General features: G+C 38.8%; 1 protein-coding gene across 2 annotated transcripts in view; it reads left to right on the forward strand.

Annotated features, from left to right (window-relative positions):
- The window catches only part of LOC113078875 (death-associated protein kinase 1-like), a 64452-nt gene extending 38889 nt beyond the window's left edge, over positions 1-25563 (forward strand). Inside the window, exons 12-26 of one of the 2 annotated variants that reach the window (XM_026251182.1) lie at positions 152-271; positions 1096-1194; positions 1643-1741; positions 2539-2637; positions 3502-3699; positions 3895-4092; positions 6849-6947; positions 12713-12790; positions 14630-14846; positions 16176-16361; positions 16802-16999; positions 18352-18490; positions 18688-18808; positions 19498-19686; positions 22606-25563. In XM_026251182.1, the coding sequence (XP_026106967.1) occupies positions 152-271; positions 1096-1194; positions 1643-1741; positions 2539-2637; positions 3502-3699; positions 3895-4092; positions 6849-6947; positions 12713-12790; positions 14630-14846; positions 16176-16361; positions 16802-16999; positions 18352-18490; positions 18688-18808; positions 19498-19686; positions 22606-23874 (3309 nt within the window). In that variant the 3' untranslated portion in view covers positions 23875-25563. The remainder of the gene's footprint in view (positions 1-151; positions 272-1095; positions 1195-1642; positions 1742-2538; positions 2638-3501; positions 3700-3894; positions 4093-6848; positions 6948-12712; positions 12791-14629; positions 14847-16175; positions 16362-16801; positions 17000-18351; positions 18491-18687; positions 18809-19497; positions 19687-22605) is intronic. The other variant, XM_026251181.1, reaches the window with a different exon arrangement.
- The last annotated feature ends 320 nt before the right edge of the window (positions 25564-25883 follow it).

Raw genomic sequence — 25883 nt, forward strand, 5'->3', positions numbered from 1 at the left:
TGTAGTTAATGCATTCTTGCTGAATAAATGAATTAAATATATATAATCGTGCTGACCCTAAACTTTTGAATGGTGTATCATATTGATATGTGTAATGCATACTTGTACAATGTATTATGGTCTGTTCTCATAAAGGTATTATTTTTGACAGGATGAGGAGGACTCATTTGTCATGAAGGCTATTATCCACGCAATCAACGATGACAATGTTCCAGGTCTGAAACATCTGCTTGGATCCCTGACCAGCTATGATATTAATCAACCTAACAAGGTGAGAGAGATATTTGACAGTCATGCTCATGGTGTCTGCTTGACTTGGTCTCTGTCCAAGTGATCAGAAGCCAACCTGAGCTCGATTGAGCTGATGAGTTTTATCAGTTTCACTGTAACAACATTGCCGTTTTCAGCACTAACACTCAGATGTGCAGCGAGTGACTTGAGAAACCATATCTCAAACCATTTGTGTGAGGCTGTGCTTTGCGTAGTCAATGACACAATGGGAATTTTGAATAAAATGGAAAAGACTTTGGGGTTACTTGCAATTATTATTATATTTTAAGTGTAAATCTGAAGAAATGTTATTGAGGTTTATGCTAAAGTTGCCTAAGCTAACAAACATACTGGTTAAGTCTGTTTAGTGTGTGTGTGTGTGTTGGGAGATGTTGTGTATATGGCACGTGTGTGACACAGGAAAAGTGTTTGTTTAGAAGGAGGGAATGTAACTGTACTCTGCTCACTGATGTGAAGAGACAAGCGTGCCTATTAATTGTATTGCTCAGAGCTGTCCAGCGCTATCTGTGTTTATGTATGCACAGTGAGAACCATTCCATTGACTCTCATGCATTTATTCATTGAGATGAGAAACAATTACAGTCTTGTGCCTGAAAGAATTTTTTTACCAACCACAATGATTGCTTTTCGCAATTAGAACTGCAGTGCGAACAATGAAAAATGAATCGGTCTAATCTGAATTGGCGTTTTCACACTGACTCTGAATTATAGGCTTAATTAAAGCTGCTTTTGGATGCTGCGAGGAGCTGTTAGTGCCTTGTCATATTCAGTGTTTGTGTGTGTTTCTGTTTGTTTGTACTTCAGCACGGAACCCCTCCGCTCCTGATTGCCGCGGGCTGTGGAAATGTCCAGATCATTGATGTGCTAATGAAAAAAGGAGCGGAGATCCAAGCCTTTGATAAGGTGTTGTACTCCATTTTCTCAGATAATTAATGTACAAGAAATAAAAAAAAATGTAAACTACCATTCAAAAGTCTGGTGTAATTTTTTTTTTGTCATATCACCAAGATTGCATTTATTTGATCAATATACAATAAAACAGTACTATTGTGAAATATTATATTATATATATATTACAAAACCGAAATCAGCAGCAGTTTCTGGATGATTCTAAAATGCGGATTTGCTGCTCACTTTTGTTTTATTGTAATGTGCCTTTTCTAAATAAAAGTACTAATTTAATTTTAGAAAATTTTACTAAGCCAAACTTATGAACGTTAGTAGACACATCAGATAAATGCCTCGAAGATATTGAATACAAACATGTTTTACCAGTAGTTTTAACACCGTTTAAATGGTAAATGGCTGAAAATATGTACCACTCCACACGACATGCTATTATTTCCCTCAGACTGGAGCCAACGCTATCTACCATGCCGCCCGACACGGTCATGTGGGGACCTTGAGATTCTTGCATGAAAAGAAGTGCCCTCTGGACATCCAAGATAAGGTGCCTCTATCTCTCTCTCTCTCTCTCTCACACACACACACACACACACACACACACACACACACACACACACACACACACACACACACACACTCACATCCACACACACTCTCAACAATCACAAACCCGGGGAGAGGACAGATTTCTTTTTTCAAAGGCTTTCCCCATCCGGCACCTTTTCTCCAGAAAACCTTCACACGCCTCTCTTCTTCCAATTGGTAATTTGCAGTTGCTATGGTTACTCGCTGGCCTGAGGTCTGCCGTTGTATGAAATAATTGTTGACTGTTTGTTGACTGCCTCACTAGTCAGTGAAGTGCGCTCAGTCAAGCGAATTTGCAGTGTAAAGTGTTGTTGAGATTGTCAGGAGAGCCATGCAGAATCACACTTTGAGGGTCCGCAGCTTGATTAAGGGTGTAAATTGAGTTCTTAAAACGTCCGCCTCAGCCTGAACTGCTTCTAGGAGGAGCGCTGTGTGCTATGCTCAAAGCTGATTTGGGAATGGATTTGGCAGTTCTCAGCACTCGAGAAGGATATCTCCTATCTTCAACTAATCATGTTCTGTTTACGCAGCCTTTCTGGCTGATATAACCCTACTCTTGCATGAAACTACTCTTCCTACTTTGGCAGCAGGGAAGTCCTTTAATGAAGTTCTTAACTGTTTCTTACAGTCTGGTTCAGCAGTGTTGATTGTTTCCCTGATGTACTCATACACATGGTCATTGCACTGTTTTGTTTAGCTCATCAAAGTGTAATCACATGAATAACATGCCTGCTCATCACTGACGTTCTGTTCTAGTCTGGAGAAACGGCTCTGCATGTGGCAGCTCGCTATGGGAACGTGGAAGTAGTCCAATACCTTTGTAGCATCCATGCCAACCCTGACCTCGTGGACCGGGTATGTATCACACACACACACACACGCACTAATTTACACCACACTCTACAATCCAAGCCATTTTAGATGAGTATAACACTTAGCGTTGTGTATGTAGCATAACACAAATGCAAAAGTTCAGACACCATTGTACAAATGGAATAATAACAGTTATTTAATTCAATAGATGACCGATTAAAAAGAGAAGTGTTGGGTTGGTAATGTGATCTCAGTTTTTTCATCAGTCATGAGATGTTTGCACCCATGAGGCAACGTGCCCCATGTAAATAAAGCCTCTTTTATTAGCCTTCTGATATTTTTCATCTCATGAATGATTTCTGAAGGATCATGTGACACTGAAGACTGGAGAAACGGCTGCTGAAAATTCAGCTTTCCCATCACAGACAAACTTGTGAGGCAGACAAACTTAAACCTGAATAATATTTCACTATTACATTTTTACTTGTATTGTTGATCAAATAATGCAGTCTTTGTGTGCATAAGAGACTTCTTTCATAAAGAAAAAACTAATCTCCAACCTCTCCAAACTTTTATTTAATAGTATTACAGATTCATTTTATAGTCGTTGCTTTTGTGATTATCACAATATTATGTTACCATCCTACTTGCGTTTATTATTATATCCTGCTCTGTTAAAAGAAAACCAATATTCACACACAGTCCCAGGAGGCAGACACAGCCACGTATTTTATATTTATAAATATTTCATTGATTGGAGGTGTCGGGGTCGTTGGCTATTTAAGAGCAATTCTTCCCGTGAAACGGCCTTGACACAGACTAATGTTGTTTTATTAGCTCCATGTGTTCAAGGTTATTCATGAGCTCTTGGTCTGAATGCCAAAGACTGTTTTCATGCCTCCACAGGAGCAGGAGACACCTCTCCACTGTGCGGCCTGGCACGGTTACTCTGCGGTGGCCAGAGCCCTGTGCGAGGCTGGCTGTGATGTCAACGCCCGGAACCGTGAGGGCGAGAGCCCGTTACTCACCGCCTCCGCCCGCGGCTTCAAGGACATCGTGGAGTGTCTGCTGGAGCATGGGGCGGACATGGACTCTGCTGATAAGGTGAGCACAGACACTTAGAAAACATTAACCCTTAACAACTGCTGCGGTTGAGTGTTTTAGGTCATTTTTCTTTCTTCTGTCTCCTTTCGTGCATGTTGTTTTTTTAGATGTTTTTGTTGTGAACTTTGACAGCTTGCCATTCAGGATAATTATCGATTGCTCTCATCATGGTGTGTTTGCATGTATGTGTTTCAGGACGCTCACATCGCTCTGCATCTGGCGGTGAGGAGATGTCAGACTGAGGTAGTGAAGTGTCTGCTCAGCCACCACTGCTATGTGGACCACCAGGATCGCCACGGCAACACACCCCTTCACATCGCCTGCAAGGACGGCAACTTGCCTGTGGTCACGCAGCTCTGCGCTGCTAAAGCCAGTCTGGATATTCCTAACAAAGTGCGTTTCAGACCGGGATGATTTTCCAGTTTTCCAGTTTTTATTTTAGTAACATTTGTAGTAATTGTGTCAAATGCCTTTGTCACTTTAATTAGTGTTTTAAAATATAGGTTTTTAGGTTTATATTTGTTTATTTATATTTCAGGTTTAACCCTCAAAAGGTCCTCATTTCCTGTTTACCAATCTGGTCTTTGGGGTCAATATGACCCCAAAATTGAAAGCATAATTGTAGAAAAAATATACATTTTCAATAATACAAATAATATATCATTTTTTTTGTTAACTCCTCAACTATGCATTAATGATGTGTTTTGGGAGATTTAAAGTACTTTTGTACCCATTTACCACACAAATCCACAACTACACCATTAGCTTGCATGTGAAATATCATTTTTTTATGAAAAAATCACTTAAATTATTATCTAAATTTAATTTAAACTGTTTCTGGATATAGATCTAGGTGTTATGTGTAGAATGCTACCATCTGGAGGTTAGTGAAAAAACTAAGGAGATTAGTATTTAAGCAATAACTTGTTTTGACCAGCAGAGGGCCATTGAAAGCCATTCATTTTACTGGATGTGACCAACTGTTCATAAATGGCACCTAGGTCACACCTAAAGGACAAAACTCTGAGTCAGACTGTAGTTGCATATTATTGAACATTTGAATGATTCAAATGCATAAAAAATAAAATAAAAAATAACTTTAGAATGTAAACAAAACAAAAAAAAGTGTAAATAAACAACAGCAATATCCAGAAATAAACAGGAGTAAAAGTATAGGCCTACAACAATTTTTTTTTTTTTTACAATCACATTCTGAACACTGAACATAAAAGCAATACCAAACTACCAAAAAATATGTGAAATACATGGTGTAAAACAAATAAAATAATCATTCCATACACATTTTGTGAGTGAGTGTGAGTTAGAGAGGGAGAGGGATCATGTATGCCTCTCTCTCTCTCTCTCTCTCTTTCTGTGTGTGTGTGTGTGTGTAAGTGTCTTTGTGTGTGTGTGTGTGTGTGTGTGTGTGTGTGTGTGTGTGTGTGTGTGTGTGTGTGTGTGTGTGTGTGCGCGTGTGTGTGTTTGAGAGAGAGATAGAGAGTGTGAGTGAGAGGGAGAGAGAGAGCATGTGTGCCTGTGTGTCTCTGTGTGTGTGTGTGTGTGTGTGTGTGTGTGTGTGTAAGTGACTTTGTGTGTGTGTGTGTGTGTGTGTGTAAGTGTCTTTGTGTGTGTGTGTGTGTGTGTGTGTGTGTGTGTGTGTGTGTGTGTGTGTGAGAGAGAGAGAGAGAGAGAGAGAGAGAGAGAGAGAGAGAGGGCAAGAGAGAGCATGTGTGCGTGGGTCTCTGTGTGTGTGTTTGTGTGTGTGTGTGTGTGTGTGTGTGTGTGTGTGTATGTATCTTTGTGTCTGTGTGAGTGTAAGTGTGTGTGTGTGTGTGTAAGAGAGAGAGAGAGATGTAGAGAAAGTGTGAGTAAGAGAAAAAGGGAGAGAGGGCAAGTGTGCCTGGGTCTCTGTGTGAGTGTAAGTGTCTTTGTCTTTGTGTGTGTGTGTGTGTGTGTGTGTGTGTGAGTGTGAGTGTAAGTGTCTTTTGTGTGTGTGTGTGTGTGTGTGTGTGTGTGAGAGAGTGAGTGAGAGAGTGTGAGAGAGGGAGAGAGAGCGTGTAGAGTGGAGAGTGTCTCTGTCTGAGTGTGTGTAAGTGTTTGTGTGTGTGTGTGTATGTGTGTGTGTGTGTGTGTGTGTGTTTGTGTAGGTGTGTGTGTGTGTGTGTGTGTGTGTGTGTGTGTGTGCGCATATTAGGTCTCACCCCTTTATATCTTTTTTTTCTGCATGTGTGGCCGATTTTATTAGACAAATCGTATTTGCCAAATTCTATATAAATGCTCTCTGTGGCATACCTGTGTGTGTTTGTGTGTGTGTGTGTTTGTCTGTGTGTGTGTGAGCATGTGTTTTCTACATTGCATTTGTGCTCAAGTACCAGGCCTTAATTTCTGTGTGAAAATTTTCAGATTTATGTTGCATTTATTGTTTTTTTTGGGGGGGCAAATGAAAAAAACACACGTTTTTTTGCATTTCCCATTCATTTTCAATTGGGGTCATATTGACCCCAATGCCCAGAAGTGTTAAATTTTTTTTTACACACCTTCAGAACAACCGAATCAAGCCCAGGTTTTTTGTGTATGTATAGATAGATAATGTAGGAAAAGTCACAAAATTTTATTCCTCTGAGATGAAGGGAACCCTTTTTTTTAACTAATTAAAAGTCGATTGGGGTCATATAGACCCCAAGGACCAATTGAGGGTTAATTTGAACTATTTCCAGTCAATAATTTTAGTGCATCAACTTCAGCTTATTTCATTTAGTTGACAAGCAACATTTGTTATTTTAGTTTAGTTTTTCATCTATCATTTTATTTTATTCCAATTAACAAAAATGTTTTTAGTCACATGACCCCATTTACTTGGTTGCAGTTTTTCTGAAATCTTTCTGTACCAGTTATGCATGGTTGTTACGTCTGTGTGAAATGTTTAAATGGCACTTCCATTACAGCTGGAAAGTGATTTGTGTTTCTTTCTAACAGAGGGCTTTTCAGGTCAAGAGGAACAGAATTATATTAATATGAAATTGAGTCATCATTTTGCACTGTTACACTTGAACAATTTTCTGACAAAAGCAATTTTCACCTTTTGTTTTCTAGTTACCATTTGTGATGAGTCATTCTCAGAAGGATGTTTGCCTTTTCTTTATCTGTAGTTTGGGCGAACACCTCTTCACCTGGCAGCTAGTAACGGTGGTCTGGAGGTGGTCCGTCATCTCTGTGTCACAGGAGCCAACACTGAAGCCATCACTAATGTAAGTTAAAGGGGTTTTGAGGTGAATAAGATATGATTTGTAACAGTATCATATATGTATTTATTAAAATATATAATGACGTTTTAGTCAGTGAGAGTTTTTCTTTTTGTAAATAAAGAAATAAAACATTTATTCAGCAAAGATACATTAAATTGATCAAATGTGACAATAAAGACATTTAGAATGTTACAAACATTTCTATTTTTATTTACATTTATGCATTTAGCAGACTCTTTTATCCAAGGTGACTTACAGTGCATTAAGGCTTTACTTTTTTACCAGTATATGCGTTCCCTAGATATAAGAGGTCTGTCTACACCTCTTAATCTATTTCATATAAATGCTGCTCTTTTGAACTTTCAATTCATCAAAGAATCTTGAAAGAATTTTTCACAAAACCATTAAGCAGCTGTTTTGAACATGGATCATGTGGCACTAAATACTAAATTAAAAATTATATTTTTCACAATATTACTGTTTTTGGTGCATTTTGATCAAAAAATTTAAAATCTTGGTGAGCATAATGAAATTGTTTTAAAAACATTTGTACCTACCCCAAACTTTTTAATGAAATTGTATATGCTGCTAGGTAACTTTATAAATATTTGCATATATTAGAATATATATACAGTGTATATATAAATATATATATATAGAGAGAGAGAATGGTAACATTTTCCACATGTTCCCAAAAGCTTTTTGTTGATTCGTTTGGCTGCTGTCTTCATTTTATGTTAGATATTGAAATGTAACTCTAATGAGCCGGTGTCCTGCCCTCTTAGCACATTAATCAAATTGCAGCCTCTTTATCTCTTTAAATAAGTGTTCATTAATCATTCACGACAGCCTAGATTAGCATTCTGTTCTTAATCCTTCATCTTTCAGTCAGCTGTGTCTTGTCTCATGAAGTGTCTCTTCCACAGAAAGTGTGTGGTTATATGATTGTGTGGGTGTCCCTCCTTTGGATGACCGATTTCTAACCTGACTCATTCTGAGTCTTAATGTGATCGTCAGGATATATCTGTCTGTTATTTGTTCACCTCTTTTTGTCTGTAATATAAGGATGTGCCTTCTCCATTAAGTTAGCAGCCTGGTGCATTAAAATGCTCTTTCCAGAATGAAGCTTATTAATGAAAAAGTGCCAGTGGAGAGTCATTGTTTCACTTTCAGCACCAGCGAAGGACAACATGCCCACACAATGTACGTTTTCAATCAATAACCCCCACATCGCTCCCCTCGGCTGGCCCACATGCCCCTCGCTCACACTCCTTGCCTCAACACAATCTCAAAGCTCTCCTCCTCAGTGTTAATATTGTATAGTGGCTGATGCACAATACATGTTACAGCACACGGGAATTTTGAGAATCCATAAGTCATTGCCAGAGGCGTATGGGTCGGTGGCTTGAGAAAGAAAAAAAATGGCTTCCACATATAGGATGAATTTATTTCTTTGTTAGCAAAGCTGATTTTCAGCATCATTACTCCAGTCTTCAGTGTCACATGATCCTTCAAATATTATTCTAATATGCTAATTTGCTCAATAAACATTTATTATTATCAATGTTGAAAACAGTTGTGCTGCTTAATATTTTTGTGGAAATGGTCAGACATTTTTTTAAAGATTCATTGATGAATAGAAAATTCAAAAGAACAGCATTTTGATATAGAAATAGTTTGTACTATTATAAATGTCTTTACTGTCCCCTTTAATCAAAATAATGTGTTCTTACTGAATAAAAGTATTTCTTTCTTTTACAAAAAAATTAAAATAAAATAATAATAATAAAATCTACTATGTCTACTATGCCATCTCTTTCAGACAGCTATCATGTTTTTTTCATGTTTCCCTTTCCAATATGATAATGACAATAATGACGTAGTCTCAATGTGTCAAACAAACACTATATTTTAAGGCATCTTTAATCTTTGGGAGACAACCAGAAACCAGTCAAATGAATGCAAGCACATCCTCATAGGGACACGTGGTATGAGCTGGAGATGAGCAGGCAGACACAAAAAGAAAACGGGCTGTTTTGCAGTCATATCTCATAAAGTCTAATTGGCAGGAAAGCTTTGTGTTCAGTCAAACCACGTTAGATAAGAGTAATTACAGTGCAGCAAAGCTAACACCTCTGCTGCATTCACCACATCCACTTTCACTCTTGTCTGCGTGGGGCTCTCTTTCAGAGGGAGGCTGGTTAATTTGTCCCTGTCGGTTTGAGGAGGAACACAGCTGTTTCGGGTTGTGTGTTTTGCTTGTGCTTGTGGCCCCAGGTGTTAGGTGTGGGTTTGTGTTGCTATGTGTGAGATTGTGTGTGTGTGTATTCTGAGGTGTTAAATCATTCATGGTTTCGGTCGAGGGCTGTGGCTGTGGTGGGTTTTGGGTAAATAGATTGTTTTCATGTAACCAAGATTGCCTGAGGTTTATGTACAGAAGTTATTCGATGCTGTCTTTAAGTTTATATATTTTACAGCATTTTTGCATATGATTTTTCTGTGAAATATACTTTCTTCAGGCTGGCCCTCTCTGGTAGTTATTCCCCTTCACAGCTGGCGTCTCTTATTGCTGATTTCACAATCACACATGTGCTGCCGTCACAGCCTCCTGGGACGCTTCTATGTGCGTCATTTTGGTTTTACTGAAATGAACACAGGTTTCTATTCGTTTCTTTTTTTTCCCACTTCCAGTCAAAGACAAAAACTTTTTTTTAATGATTGTGAAACAAGAAAGCAAAGGAGGAGCATTGGTTGTGTAATTGATGTGTTCATTACGTATTTTATCATTCCAGTGCTGCCACGTAAAATGATGGGAACTGTAGATTGGTTGGTTCTCATTAGCTGACTTAAATGAGTACCACTTTGCAGGGGGTTGCTAGATCATCCGGGGTTTAACCCATTAGTGCCATATAATGGAAGCAAAGCTTCCAGTTAATTAGGATTTTTAATTTGATGACTAATACTGAGGTCTGAGATATACACTGGTTTTCAGTGGTTTGGGCCAGTAAGGAATTTTATTTATTTATTGAAAGAAATGAATATTAATTATTCAGAAAGGCGACATTAAAGGGTTAGTTCTCCCAAAACTATCAAGCTGTTTGATGGCACTCAGCGGGTGTTGCAGTGCATCAGTCCAAAAGAAGTGAAATAAGAAGCACCCATCCTTAATAAAAAGTGTTTCACACAACTCCAAGGGTCACACAAAGGCCTACTGTAGTAAACCGATGCATTTTCGTTAGAAAAATATCCATATAATAATTGTATTCTAGCTTGCACCAACAGTTGTACACTGAAGCAGCTCCGGGCGGATGACGTATGGGGTCAGCGTTGCTCATGGAGTGTCGTGAAAACCATTGTTTGTTTACAGGAACAAAGGAAGCAAAGTTTCCTTACTCTAGCAAAGGAAAACCAGTCTCTTCTTAGCTTATATCGAAATCTTCTGACATTCTTCTTTACAAATCCTAATTTTGTACTTCATATTAGTGAGCGCAAGCTAGATTAAAGTGATTAAAACATTTTGAATATTGATATTTTTCATACAAAAATGCATCAATTCACTACTAGGGCTGTGACAGTTGCTGTGACGCTGTGGTGGTCGGTTGCCACTGCGGTTGTCTACTGCCACCGGCGGTAGTGCATGTGCCGTCACACACTTTATAGCAAGCATAATACAAATTTTTTTATATAAGTGTAATAACTGTAATAGTTGCAAATTCAAAGTCTATGGTAATTAACAAATTACCTCAAACAAAGCGTTTCCTTTATATTGGCATATTTGAGCGCAGGAAATTATTTTATGCATTCAGCACATTAATTTAGTGTTGAGCCATCTGCATTCATGTCACCCATCGGCATTTGCAACCTCGTCCGTTAGGTAGTGTGTATTTAACTTTATTATTTAGGCGTCTTTCTTGTTTAACTGGATTATTTTTTTTATATTTATTTTAGTGTTTTGCAGGCGGCGTTCACTGACAGAAGTTATCAAATAAACACGAACTGACGAGTTAAATAGGATGTGTTAGATGAGTGAGACAGTGGCTGATTTCATAGACATGTGCATACATATATATAAATATATCCTGTATATAATATATATAAAATATATTACATGCATGCACAGTTTAAGTCAGGATACGCACAAAGGAAGCGCGCAATGGCGCCTTTGAGCACAGGACCATTTCCGAACTCGCTTACTTGCACTTGATATTACAGTGAAGAGGAGCGCGTGTCTGAAAACGTCTCCTGTTCAGTCATTCTGCGGCTGAATAAATTCACTTCTTGTCATGAGAAAAAGTGACAGAAGCAGCAGTTGTGAGTGGGTGGCCATCCACGCCCCTACGTTAAATATTTTCAATACATTAAACTGAAAAAAAATTAACGCCTTCGTTAACGAGCACATTTTGACACTAATATATTTATACATTAATTAATATATATATATATATATATATATATATATATATATATATATATATATATATATATATATATATATATATATATATATATATATATATATTCTTTAATGGATGGGTGCTTCTTATTTCACTGCTTTTGGACTGATGCACCTCATCACCCGCTAAATGCCATTAAACAGCTTGAAAGATCAAAGAAAAATGTTTATGCAACTCCGACTGGATTCGTCTGAAAGAAGAAAGTCATATAGACCTAGGATGCCTTGAGGGTGAGTAATTTATGGGCTAATTTTCATTTTTGGGTAAAGTTCCCTTTAAACTGATTGGAACATCACAGTATTGATGTTGTAAAAAAAAAAAAAAAAAAGGACTTTGTACTCATTGATAATAAGAAAGGTTTTGAGCACCAGCATATTAGAATTTCTTAAGGATGATTTGACACTAAAGACTGGCTGCTGAAATTCTGCTTTTTTCATCAGAGGTATAAATGTACATTTTAAAATATATTAAGATAGAGGACACTTTAAATTGTTTAAATTGTAATGTTTTGGGGGGGGGGGCACCAAGTGAATTTGCAATTTTTGTGTCAGTGGATATGTCCTAGGAGCCAGGACCTATTTTATTCTGTGGTGTAAGTGACTTCACCTCAACAGTTTCGTGCTAAATGGGCTTCTAGCAGCTGAAGAGACATTTTCCATGGGCGGACAGACAGATGGCAGCAGAAGTGAGAGGGGGTGGGTGAACAGTTATCAGGAAAATATTACCTACTATATCACAACTCTTTTTTTTAAATAAGGGCCACAGTCAGGTGGCATGAAATCACATGCAATCCCATGAATCCCATGTTGCAAATAAGTGAAACACTGTGTGCCAGGATGCCACACTTGTCCTGACTTACTATTTTTTGGAGTGATAATTATTTTTTTTGTGATGTCTGTAACATGCATTCATTTTGTATAAACAATCATCTGATTGGTCTTGAAGGCAGCATTAGACCTGTCATTAATTTCAGCCATAATCATCACTGTACCCGCTGTTGTAATGTACTGTGAGTCACGCTGTTGAGCTGTTAGGTGATATTCTCTCTCTTCTTTCTTTCTCACTTTTCCATGTTAGCTTATCACTTTCTCTTTTACACCCCTACCCTGCAAACTCACTCACTCACTCTCTATCTCTCTATATATAGGTCTCTATCTATCAGAGCTTTATTAGTGCGGTGGTCTGGTAAGACTGAGCAGATGAAAGTTTGACAGATTTTTATTTATCTAGCTTTACTCATTAATCTTTGTCACTGGGTTGCCTGTAATGTTCTATAAGCTGCAGTTTCTCCATCTCTGTCATTGTCTCTTGCAGGATGGAAAGACAGCGGAGGATCTCGCGATTGCAGAGCAGCAGGAGCATGTAGCAGTGCTGCTGGCCAAGCTGAAAAAGGTGTGAGGCTTTGGATATTATTCATCTCACTGAGACTCAAGTGACATTCATTTGCATGACATGAATGCTTTGGTAGGGTTGATGAGATCCTTGTTGTATTTTATACGACACCAGTGTCAACACTCGCTCTCATCCCTCTGGAATGTATGCTGATTTTGATCGTTTTAAAATAAATGTTTGGCTTTCAGAAAACTATTGCTATTGGTGATACTGGGTAACCCCCATTGGTCGAAAATCACAGTTTGTCAAATGTTGTGAAATCCATATGGAAAAAATGCATGGGAAAAATAGTCTCTGAACCAACACTGCTAAAAAAAAAGTGTACAGGCACTGGTGTACTGTATGGTGTCATGTTTTTATTATGATTTCTTGGACATATACTTTGGTTTTCTTTAAACTACCTTGGAGTGATATGTAAATATGATGGTACAATAATATTGAAGTCAATCCTTGCAGTGGCATTTATCATAACTGAAGCTTGAAGCCTCTCCTAATTAAACTTACTATAATCACAGATGGCATTTTGAAGCTCTATCTAGTCCTTTATTTTGGCGAAAACATTTTTAAGGTGACTAAAAATAAATGGTTTTCCATATGCTAAGATATTTCAGACACATTTAATTTGACCTTTAGTCTGCATCAGTTTATTTTGAATCTTGGGGCCCTATTTTAACGATCTGAAACGCAAGTGTCAAAGCGCGAAGCGCAAGTAACTTTGTGGGCGGGTCTCGGCGCTGTTGCTATTTTCCCGGCGGGATAAATGGCTCTTGCGCCCGGCGCAAATCTAAAGTGGGTTGGTCTGAAGTAGCTTCATTATTCATAGGTGTGGTTTGGGCGGAACGTGAAATAAACCAATCAGAGCGTCATCCAACATTCCCTTTAAAAGCAGGTGCGCAAGTTCCATTACGGATTGCTATTATTATGGCGTATTTACCAGGCGCACGCCAGGAGCGGTTCACAGCCGAGGAGACTGATGTTCTTGTAAGAGCAGTGAAAGACAGAGAAGTTGTGTTGTATGGGGATGGGAGAATAATTAGCCTGAATAATTTGTGAGCTAGTTTTATGCCTATTTTTTTCACATCTTCGTGTCACACCACAATGATTTCCGTCATCTCATGTGTTAATATTTTTTTAGTGTAACAATTTATGATTTGCAAAAATAACTGTTGCATCTGTGTAGATTACATGAGCAAAGTGTATACATTATGGCCAAGCATGCGCCCTTAAAATAGCATAATGAACAACGCGCAACGCGCCACTGACTTTAGACTAGGTTTTTTCTGGTCAGTGGCGCAATTGTGTAATGGAACAGCAAAATAGCACCAGGGATCGTTTGCGCCGGAACACGCCTCCTTTTTTGCGCTGAAACGCCCAGGGAGCGCAAGTTCATTCACTAGTTTAGCGACGTGCTTCTGTGGAGGGAAAAGCGCGCTTTGCGCGGGTGCAAAATAGGAATGACACATGCGTCTGTGTACAAAGTCAATTGCGCTGGGTGCAAGATAGGGCCCTTGGTCTTTTTAATGCTCCGGTCACTCGGATTTGATCAGATGTTCAGATGGTTTATCTAATAACCACAGGCTTGACTGAAGATGTTGAAAGTCTTTTAATTTGACGGTCACACACATTATTTATATATATGGCATTCAGCGTCTTGCTGTTTGCATCAAAAAGAGGAATATGCTCAGCTGGAAGACTGGCTATTAAGAGCCTATAAATTACACTCATTAGGATGAACTGAACATTTTCAGGCACATTACCATTATGTCGTTGGTCTATATGTCATATTGTAATACCACTGGGTTGTGTTAATTGATATGCCCTTTGTAACTGGTCTTACAGGACAACCATAAGAGTATTTACATCCAGCAGCTGCGGCCTACACAGACCCTCCAACCTCGCATCAAACTCAAGCTGTTCGGCCACTCGGGAGCAGGGAAGAACACTCTGGTGGAGTCCTTGAAGTGTGGCATCCTGCGCAGTTTCTTCAGGAGGAGGAGGACAAGGTTGAACAGCGCTGTCCGGCACCCAGCCTCACCGGTCACCTCCAAACCAGCAGGTAGGGTGATGTGTTATCCTTCATCTTCGGAAAAGCTGAAAATGAAAGGAATTGTTCATCCAAGATATAGATGAATTTATTTCTTTACAGAACAGATCTGGAAAAATTAAGCAGTACATCACTTGCTCACCACTAGATCCTTTGCAGTGAATGGGTGCCGTCAGAATGAGAGTCCAAACTGCTATTAAATATATCAGTTATCCACAGTTACCGTCTTGTGAAGTGAACAGCTGCATGTTTGTCAGAAACAAATCCTTGATTACTTTTGATATTTTTATTGGCTGTTTGGATTTTTATTCTGACGGCACCCATTCACTGCAGAGGATGCATTGGTGAGCAAGTGATGTGTTTTAAATTTCAAAATTTCTCCAGATCTGTTCTGATGAACAAACTAACTCTTCTACATCCTAGATGGCTCGAGGGTGAGGACATTTACAGCAAATGTTCACTTTTGGGTGAAACTTGGAGTATAGAGCTTTCTGTGGGCCAACTTTCCTCACTTTCCTCACTCATTCCCAGATTAACACACACGTCATATAGCGCTATGCTTGGAAGGCGCAATCACATCAATGTGTAATGCGTTACACACCAACATTTTTCTCAGAAATACTGCCACAGCCAAATTGAGGAAGTCTTCTCTGATTTTGTGTGAGAAATGTTTTTAGAAAGAACCGAAGCTCAGTGGAAAGCGTTGATTGTGCGAGACATATGCAGCACTGCGTGACTAACACTTTTGCAAGGTATAAAAAAGAGTTTGAGTCATCTGACTCTCTGGTGTTATTTTTAACTAAAATGGCTCTTAGCACTTCTTTGTTTTTTGGAGGGGAATATTTTTTTTTTCCTGCTGAACTGTTTTAATTATATATGTGTGTGTGTTTGTGTGGTGATAGTGGCTCATCTCTAGTGGAGTTTTCTTTTTTTTTACATGCAATCTTTGCCAGCCCATATCTTCAACTATAGGCAACAGTTCCCCTACTATGCAGATAATTATTTTTTTTTAAAACCTTGTGTATTTGTTTTATTAATAATATTATTAGAATTAGTATTATTATTTCAGAAAGGGGGGAACCTTTACTAAATCTGTATTTTTCTGTCAACACTGGGAAAGCTGGACTCAGGCCTTTATCAAAGAGCTCCCCCATGTGGTGGGTTTCCACATTTCATGAAATGATTTTTAACAACTTATTTCATTTCATTTTATAAACCCCCAAACAATTTATATTCATTATCCTTTAGTTACAAATATGTCCTTATTGTATTTCTTGTTATCAATTGTTAAAATCCCATCTAATTTGCAGTCTTTGCTTTTGCTTCCTTGTTTGTGTGTAGTGTCTGTCAGCATCTCTAACCTGTACCCAGGCTGTGAGAATGTAAGTGTGCGGAGCCGCAGCATGATGTTTGAGCCCAGTTTGACTAAAGGAGTGCTGGAGGTCTTTAGTCCTGTTCACAACGCTCTCTCCACGGCTGACGACACCGCCACCAAAGCCATCGACATCCAGAACGCCAATGTCAATGGTAAAAGAGTCGTTTATAATAGATCTCTCTCAAAAAATAGAGTTAGTTAGTTTTAATATACAGTTTTGAATAATCTAGTTTTTATATTATTTTAACATCTATATACCTTTTAAAAGTTGGGGCCAGAAAGACTTTTTTAAAGTCATCACCAAAAAAAAATACAGTGAAATTAGTCATATGGTGAAATATTAATACCATTTGTTGTCTATTTTAATATATTTTAAAATGTCATTTATTCCTGTGATGGCAAAGTTGTATTTTCACCAGCCATTACTCTCTTCAGTGTCACATGATTCTTCAGAAATCATTTTGATACTATTTTTATGGTGCTCAAGAAACATTTCTTATTCTTTTGTTATTCTTATTATTACACCAAGCTTTTGAATGATATCCTGTATCTTTATTTTATTTTATGCATTGTATTATGTAATCATTTTCAGGTGTGGGAGACTTCAGTATATGGGAGTTCTCTGGGAATCCCGTCTACTACTGCTCATATGATTACTTTGCTGCGAATGACGCCACAGCCATTCACCTGGTCTTATTCAGCCTGGAGGAGCCTTATGAGACTCAGCTGAACCAGGTCACGTTCTGGCTCAACTGCCTGAAGGCTCTCACGCTGCCAGAGGACAACATCGGTATGTGCTTGTGTATGTCTCCTGAGACTACAGTGTGCAATGTATGGATTTTTTTCTCCTTTGTAGAGAGCTTTCCATTACAATAATTACGGGGATCAGCTGAAGCTGTAAAAATCTGTGATTGAGAGGTCTAGAGAGCAGTCAAATAATTTCTTTGTGTGGAAATGAATATGTTTTACTTGGTTACTATAGCAATAGTCATTTATTTATTCATTTTTACCAAATAATTGACTTGGTGTTTTTCATGAAAGTCATGCAATTACACCTTAACTTTTCTGCATTTATTTTATTAATTATCATTCATCAGTCTCAGCACATTTTTTCACCATACTGTTGAAATTGTCATTTCTATAATGATTGAAATAAACAATTAATAACATGATAGTTAGTTACCCACAGCTCTGTTACTGTGAAAGTGCAGCAGTCAATTGTTTAATTAATTTATTACATGATATCACATTATTGTGGCAGACAAGTAAAGTATTAAATAGACATCACAAAGTATGGCTTTATAAGTCAATATATTATGTATGCAATATACTGTTTAATTTCCGTGTCATTCAACACAAGTATATATTTGGCAATCATTTTTTTTTCGGTTGAGTTTGTCAGTCTGTCTTGAGGCCCGATCACACACAATGCATTCTCACATTCCATCTGCGCTATTTTTGCTTTTTTGTGTGTGTGTGTGTGTGTGTGTGCACGTATATACTATACTATACTATATATATATATATATATATATATATATATATATATATATATATATATATATATATATATATATATATATATATATACTATATACTGTTTGCGTCATGTCTTGCTGTTTTCACACCATGAGCACCATATATTTATTCTCTGACAAGTTATAAACAGTTCTGCTTTTGAAAGCGTCTTGTGACCCCTTGCTTTCCAGTTGTGCTTGTTGTCAATCTGTTTTTGAACCAATTTTACAATATTAAGTTATTTTTTAAAACAATTAGAAGAATTATTTGTACTAAATTAACAAGTTTAACTGACAGTTCTACAAAAGAAATGAGCTCATGCATGCAGGTTTGTTCCATGTGTTAACTGTTCTCCATTCATTGTGCTTCATTAATGCTGTTTGTAGTTTTCTCATTCTTGTCTCTCTCAAACTCTCTCTGGTCATTTCCGCCTAGCTTGCCTTTGCTTTCACTGTAGTGATGGATCTGTGTAAGTACTGTAGCATGCACATCCAATGAAGAGACTTCATTAGAGGAATCTAGTACTTGGTCTATGGTTCTCAAATCGTTGAGTTGAAATATGATGCACTGAGAGCAAAGATGTGATGAATAGACAATAAGATTGCCTCTGTGTTGTTTCCACAGCCTTTGGAGGGAAGATCAGGAATCCACTGCGTGTGGTCCTGGTGGCCACACATGCTGACATTGTGAATCTGCCTCGATCATTTGGGGGAGAATTCAGCTATGACAAGGAGAGATCCCTACTTAGGGAAGTCAGAAACAGGTGATTAAATTAATAGAAACTGTCAGTTTGAAGCCATGAGACCTACAAGGACAATATTTGGCAAAGTGATCAATTCCGTAGGACTGATTAGATAATACAGATTAAAGTGACTTGATGAAAAAATACGATCTTAAGCCGCTACTCCACCTTGATCGTGGTTTGTGTCTTTCTGATTATAATGCCATTTCTTCTCTCAGGTTTGGGAATGATCTGCACATTGCTGAGAAGCTCTTTATCATGGATGCAGGAGCGTCCAACTCCAAAGACATGAAGCTGCTGAGAAACCTTCTGTTGGAGCTCCGCAACACCATCATATCTGTACGATCAGTCTACTACACATCCCAGCACTTCATCAGTTCAATGACCTAAATGCAGTATTTACGTTCAATGACCTGAAACACTCACTTTTCTGATTCTGATCTGAGTCTGATCTCTATAATAAAGCTCTCTTCTTCACTTTACCTTGTCAAATATCCAGCGCACACACACACACACACATGTGCTCTCTCTTCTAGAAATGCACAATATCAAACACTGACACTCAGATCTCTTGCTAACACACTCTTCTCATTCTCCTGCTACATCCCTCTCTCTCCATCTCTCTCACTCATACACATACCTATACAGATTACTTTCTCAATCGCCGTTATATTGTGTCTGGAGTTTTGTGTGTATAATGAAGGAAAATTACTATTCAAAGAAGTAATTACAATAGTTTTTACATTTGTAATTTCTATAGCACAATATCTTTGGTGTTCAAGGAGCCTGACTTTCATTTATCAGCGGAGGTTTCTACTGTAGCTCTTTCTACTTTCGGTTAAAGGGGAAAAAAGCTCTTTAGACTTATATTTGACCATATTTCAGCATTAGACTATCATAGATACTCGAGGGTCTGTTCTTTTGACTGGGGCCAGAAAGTAAGCAACCTAGCAACCACTCAGAACAACTTAGCAACCCTATTGATTTGGAAATGTAAAATCGCTTTTCTCTGTCTGTCGTTTTCACAGACCTGCAGGCCGATGACTCAGCTGGGCGAGAAGCTGTTGTCCACTCTGCCTTCCTGGAGGAAACTGAACGGGCCAAACCAGATGATGTCATGGCAACAGTTTGTTGTGGATGTGCAAGAACAAATCAACCCTCTAGCCAGCGAAGAGGATCTGCGGGAACTGGCTTCACAACTTCACAGCATGGGAGAGGTGTGTGTGTGTGTGTGTGTGGGTGGCCCAGTGAAGGTGTGAGAGTTTGTGTGTTTGTGTGTGATGATGAGCAGATGTATAAATATTAGTGGTGGGCCGTTATCGGCATTAACGTGCTGCGTTAACGCGAGACTCTTATCGTGCGATAAAAAATATATCGCCGTTAATCTATTCTCAAAGTTGGGTTGGGAGCTGGGTCTATACTAAGCAAGCTATGATGACTTTCACCTTGATATTTTATATAACTGACTCGCTGAGGCCAGCCTAAAAAGATGCTCAGGACAGTTGACGGGCCACTGCTGCGCATCGTCACGAAAGCTTATCTTTTTCACATGTTTTTACACCTTACCGCTTGTCGATTTAAACATTAAAGCATCCAAACCCAAGACGTGGAAAAGCTGAACAGAGTAGCCGGTTACTCGCGAGCTGTATTCGGTGCGGAGAGAGAGAGAGAGCCACATATCACGGACAGCGACACAGAACCGAGCTCTCTTCTGCAAAGTTCTCCTCAAAGTCCCTCCTGCACCTGAACGAACAAATACAAATCGCAGTTTGAACAAACAAAAAGATGTGAACAAGCCCAATTCAGTACTCACGGTGTTCTGGTGTTCAGGGCTCGCGCAGAGAAAGGCGTCTCAAAACGCTTGAACATCTAATTTGCTTATTTTTGCTCTAGTACCGACAAATACATACGATATATGTCAAAATATCCACCTTGGAAATTATCCTCGAAAAAACTGTCAGTTATTTCTTAAGTGAAAGTAAACAGTTGAGGGGAAAAAATGGGATGTTATTATATTGGATGCGTTCATCGTCTCTTAAAGTGACCGCGCATAATTTAGTTACTGGCTGCTGTAATGTTAATCCAGGAAAATGAAAATGAAAATCACTCACTGCTCTTGACTGAAATACTTTTGTAGTTTTAACAGTCAAACCAAAAATTATTCAGACACCAGATATAATTTTTTATATATATAGCAAAACTGTAATAATGTGAGAAATGTTGAAGGTGTCTGAATAAATGTAGGTTTGATTGTATATTTCATTTTTACATTGAAGACTATCCAGTGCTTTTTTACATTTAATTATTTCGTTTCTGTACCTTGACACCTACAAACTTGAAAAAAACTTAAACATTGGTGTGAAACAGGCGTAAGGTTGTTTGCACCCTGTGTAATGTGGAATTAGTTTACAGCTTTATCAAGCACTTTATGATGCATTTTGGAAACAGGAGATGAGCCCCTTTTCTAATGCACCACTAAGCTTGATAAACCCCTTCTCAAAGACTTACTGTTTGTCAATTTTATTTGGGTAACACACATATTCTGAATGCCTTCGCCAGAATTCGAATGAGCCATTTTAATCTAGATTAATTTCAAGATCACAGTGAGATTAATCTAGATTAAAAAAAGTAATCTATGCCCACCACTAATAAATATGTATGCATATGCATGAATTATGGGCATATTGCTATGGGTATAGTATAAGTGTGTTTGAAGTAGTTGGAGGGTATCATTAATTAAAATAATTATTTTCATACATTCTGCTATAAACGCCCCCGCGTATAATGCCACACATCCATTACATCAAAACCACTCAAAATATACAATGCAGAACATCTACAAACATGTTTTTTATGTGAATTCGAATGAGGCGGTGGGTGTCAGCAACTGAAAAGGGGCCTTTTCAGTCTATTGACCACCCACAAGCATTACAACAACAGCTTCACCGATAGAGAGAGCAGGTGAATGAGTCATTCTCATCAATACTAGTCATTTGTGTTTTCAGCAGCAACACTTAAACTCATTTTAGGGAATGTTTTGATGCTGATGGGCTGAAATGCCAAGCTGTGATTCAGCTTTATTAACATTTCCTTACATAAGATACTCTGTTTAAGGGGCTTCAGCTCCCTTGTATTTAACCTCAGCCCTTTAAAAAATCTGTTATGTCATTTCTCTTCAAAGAATAATTCACATAAAAATAACAATTCACATCAACCTGTGTGACTTCGGTGAATCAAAATGAAAAATATTGAAAATGCACTAAAAGTGCATGAGAATCTGGGCTGCCAAGCAAAAAACAACAACAAATTACAGTATAAATCATGTTTTTATAAAAGATTTCCATATGACGTGTTTGCTGTATTCTAAGTCGTCTGAATTCATAAAATAGCTCTATTTAATGAATCGACCCAAATTAAAGGCATTTTGAGTTTGCCGCCATAAGCAAAATACATCTAATGATTTATCAAATTTATTTGAAAAAGAATATGTGAGTTGAACCCGAAAAGTGACATTTTAACTCTAGATGAACACATCTGCTGAAATGTTATGAAAGCCACCTAAAGGTCTGTTCACACCAACACAATATTCAGCACAAACATTCGGTCTATTCAGGCCAAAGTGTAAAAAAAAACAGCAGACTTACTGAAATGAAAATTGGAAATGTACTATCTGACAGTAAACTAGAAATGCAGAATTATATTTTTAACATATGGACGTGTTTTTAAAAAGCAGTTCAGATTTTGTATTCACTATGGTCACCAAATACAGAAGAACAGGGACTAGAGAACTGGTTCCAGATTCTTTTCTCTGCTATTCACTGGTGCTTTGCAAGACAGTCTGTTCTTTAGTGCCACCAAGTCATATATTCATGTAACAGATAATAGCGCTCTGGGCATGTGACCAAAAGCATGAATCTTATTGGTTGGCCAGATTTTTTGTTAGTATGATTAAAATCAGTTTAGAACACCATTACATAAAAAATGACAGCGTTGTGCATGTTTGTGATGGTCGTTCATTTAAATAAAAATGTAATCTCTCCGAATATTTGTCTTGGTGTGAACAGGCCTTTAAACAGAAATATTAGAATCACATATTTGCTTGCACCCAATCCTTTTTATTCCCTTCTTTCTTCTAGATTAACATCATGCAAAGTGAGACCGTCCAGGATGTTGTCCTGTTAGATCCTCGCTGGCTTTGCAGTAACGTTCTTGGCAAACTTCTCTCGATTGAAACCCCCAAAGCGATCCACCACTACCGTGGCCGCTACCGTGTGGAAGAACTCCAAAACCTCGTCTCAGAACGGGACATTGATGAACTTCTCCAGGTGCTTGACGCCATGGACGTATGTGCCCGGGACTTTACCAACCCAGGAATGGTCGACATTCCTGCCCTCATACGCACAGGTGGCCTCCAGCACACCTGGACGGACGAGGAAGACGTAGAAGGGGAGGACCCTTTGCTTTACGGTGGAGTGCGAGTAGTCCCTGCGGAGCACTTGGTACCATTCCCTTGTGGACTCTTCCATAAGCTGCAAGTGAACTTGTGCAGGTGGAGCCGGCAGCAGAAGCCAGAGGTGGAGGCTGAGGATGTGAGGTTGTGGAGCGGTGGAGCTCGGGTGGGACTTGGCGGTGCTGAGGCACTGGTTCTGCTTGTGAACCATGGGCAGGGCATAGAGGTACAGTTACGAGGACCTGACTCGGATCCTGGCCGTTGCTATGCTTTATTGGACACGTTATGTGGCATGGCAGAGGGTCTGTTAGCTGCTACATTACCCGGTTTGCTTACCGCCCGACATTATCTCAGCCCTCAGCAGCTGCGGGAACACCACGGCCCTGTCATGCTCTACCAACCGAGGGACTTTTTCCGCGCTCAAGCGCGAGGCGAGAACGCTCTCTCGAACACCATGGGCGGCTATCGTGAGAGCTTTGTCAGTATCGTAGCATTAGGCTGCACCCAGGTCTTCAAACAGGGCAGTCTTGGAGGGGAAGTTCCTGTGGCGGAAGTCAGTCACCTGGCTCGACGCAAGCTCTGCCGTCTGCTGGACCCGCCAGATGCCCTTGGGAAGGACTGGTGCCTGCTTGCCATGAACTTGGGCCTTAGCGAGCTCGCTGCTAAATACAGTTCTGGTACCAATGGGACTCCACCTGCAGACCCGCTTTCCCTTCCCAGTCCCACAGCCCTGCTTCTGCAAGATTGGAACCAGCAACCCAATTCAACCATAGGCGTTTTGGTCGCTAAGTTACGAGAACTTGGCCGTCGGGATGCGGCGGACTTTCTTCTTAGAGCTGCACCAGTGTTCCGGGTCAACTTGGAGATTCTGGGCACCCCGCCAGAGCCCTACAGCCCGGTGTGTAACGGGGGCGGCACATCCTACAACTCCATCAGTTCTGTGATCTCTCGTTAGGATGTACCTTGTATCTACAGAGAAACGTGCAATTTACTGGTGGAGTGGTGTTAAATCTCAAGCTCCCTGGTGTCCTGAGACAGAAGTATTTGATTCAGATACTCAGCTCATGTCCATTTTGTTGCCCTTCGCAATTTCTGAATGTTCATTCCTGGTGTCTTTGAGAAGGTGCCTATGGACTTTTTTTTTGTTCTGCACATCTTTTGACTGTCCAACATTCCCAAATGTCCTTATTGAATACAAATTCTGCAGTTTGCAATTACTTTTATATATTCGGACAGCTGTTTTAGGGAAATGATGCTAAATTTGATGACCGAATGATAGATCACTAAGTGCTCGGCAGCATTATTAATAAATGACTCAAGCTATTGAGTGCCTTGAAGATGGCAAACTGTTGACAAAGAGCCATCGTTGTAGATTTCAAAATGGGACGTGCACCTCTGCAAGTGTTTCAGTGTTTATCTGTCCTATGAACCTTTTAATGGACTTCTCTATTACGCAGCAATAGATTTACACTTTATCTCAAACATACAAAATTGGGTCATTTGTATTTACTACCTGAATGTTCCTTATCGCAACTAAAATGCATCATTGTTCAGACAGAATTGTATTCGACTAATGAAGCACAAACAAACATGCTAAACATTCTTTTAAAAATCAAAATACATGGGAAATTATTTGAAAGTGTGGTTCCTAAAATCCCTCAACGTTTGTCTTATTCACACTTACACTTGTCACAGTCACTTTTGTGAAATATTACGGTTCTTACTACCCGCCAAATGGAAATGATGAAATATTCCAGGCACTTACATGACAAGTTAGATTTCATTTTTCTTCATAACAGTTATGTCTGCTGCAGGGTCTTGATATGCATGATCTTTGTTACAGTTGTTCAGCTGTTAATTCAGTCTATTCTGTTTCATACATTTACACTGTTGTTGGGTGTTTAAGACATGTATTTGAAACACATAGCTGTGTGTATTCTGTACACCGGAGAAATAATCATAAAATGCCATTTTAAGGGAATTAAATGAGGCAAAAGTCTGTGTTGACTTCTGTACTGAAACTTAAAAGCGACGCCATTCCTCAATTATAGGAATACCTGTCTGATTTACTGAATGTGGTAGATTGGACACAAATGAAGTGACAACTTGAAAACTGTAGATGGCAGCAAAGACTCTGTTCCATCTAACACATGCTATAACGCTTTTGCTCTCCTTTGTATGAGACAGTTGCAGTTTCATCATCTTTTTTAAATGTCTGAAAAATCCAGAGAACTGTTCCATATTATATTTTGGGACCCGACTATCCTCCAACCTTTTCATCATTCCCCTTGCAGGCTTAAAATCACAAACTTTTCTATAAGGGACCTGGGCATATCGTGTTCTCTCGTTCCAAAAGGCACATTCTTATATTGTGATTAAGTCGATGTATTATGGAGCTCTTTCTGTGTTTAGCTGTGGTCAAGGTTCATGATTGCCCCTCTTAAGACTTTAACGGGGTAAATCGGAGAGGAATTCATCCTAGTGTATTTAAGACTTGTACAGTCATCTCTTTGCACAAGACCTTCACATTATTTCTCTATTTATATTATGTTCGCATGTCTCTGAATGTCATGTCCTCAATACTACCTTAAACTTTACAGTGTACTACTTTTTTTATAAAATAAATTGTTTACTCAATGACTCCCTTCAGTGTGTCAGTAAAGTTTTTTATCCCAATTCAAGGGTTGCTGTAATTTCAAGCATCCATACATGTACAAGTAAACAAAAATAATAATAACAAACTCTAATAAACACTAGAGAAAAGTGAGCTGAAAACTTTGTAGAAAAAAAAAGGTTTTTAGTTCGGATCTGAAAGAAGAGTTGTTGCAGAGATTGCGGGGACATGAAGATTTTTGGGACAGTCGATTTTACCCTACAGAATTCCTTATTATGTCATTTGTTAATAAACCTGTCCTTCTAGCAGCTGAAGTATTCCCAAGTGCCCTCCAATTAATTCTTGGTAAG

Source organism: Carassius auratus, chromosome 5 (assembly GCF_003368295.1).
Source record: "Carassius auratus strain Wakin chromosome 5, ASM336829v1, whole genome shotgun sequence".
Taxonomy (NCBI): Eukaryota; Metazoa; Chordata; class Actinopteri; order Cypriniformes; family Cyprinidae; genus Carassius; species Carassius auratus.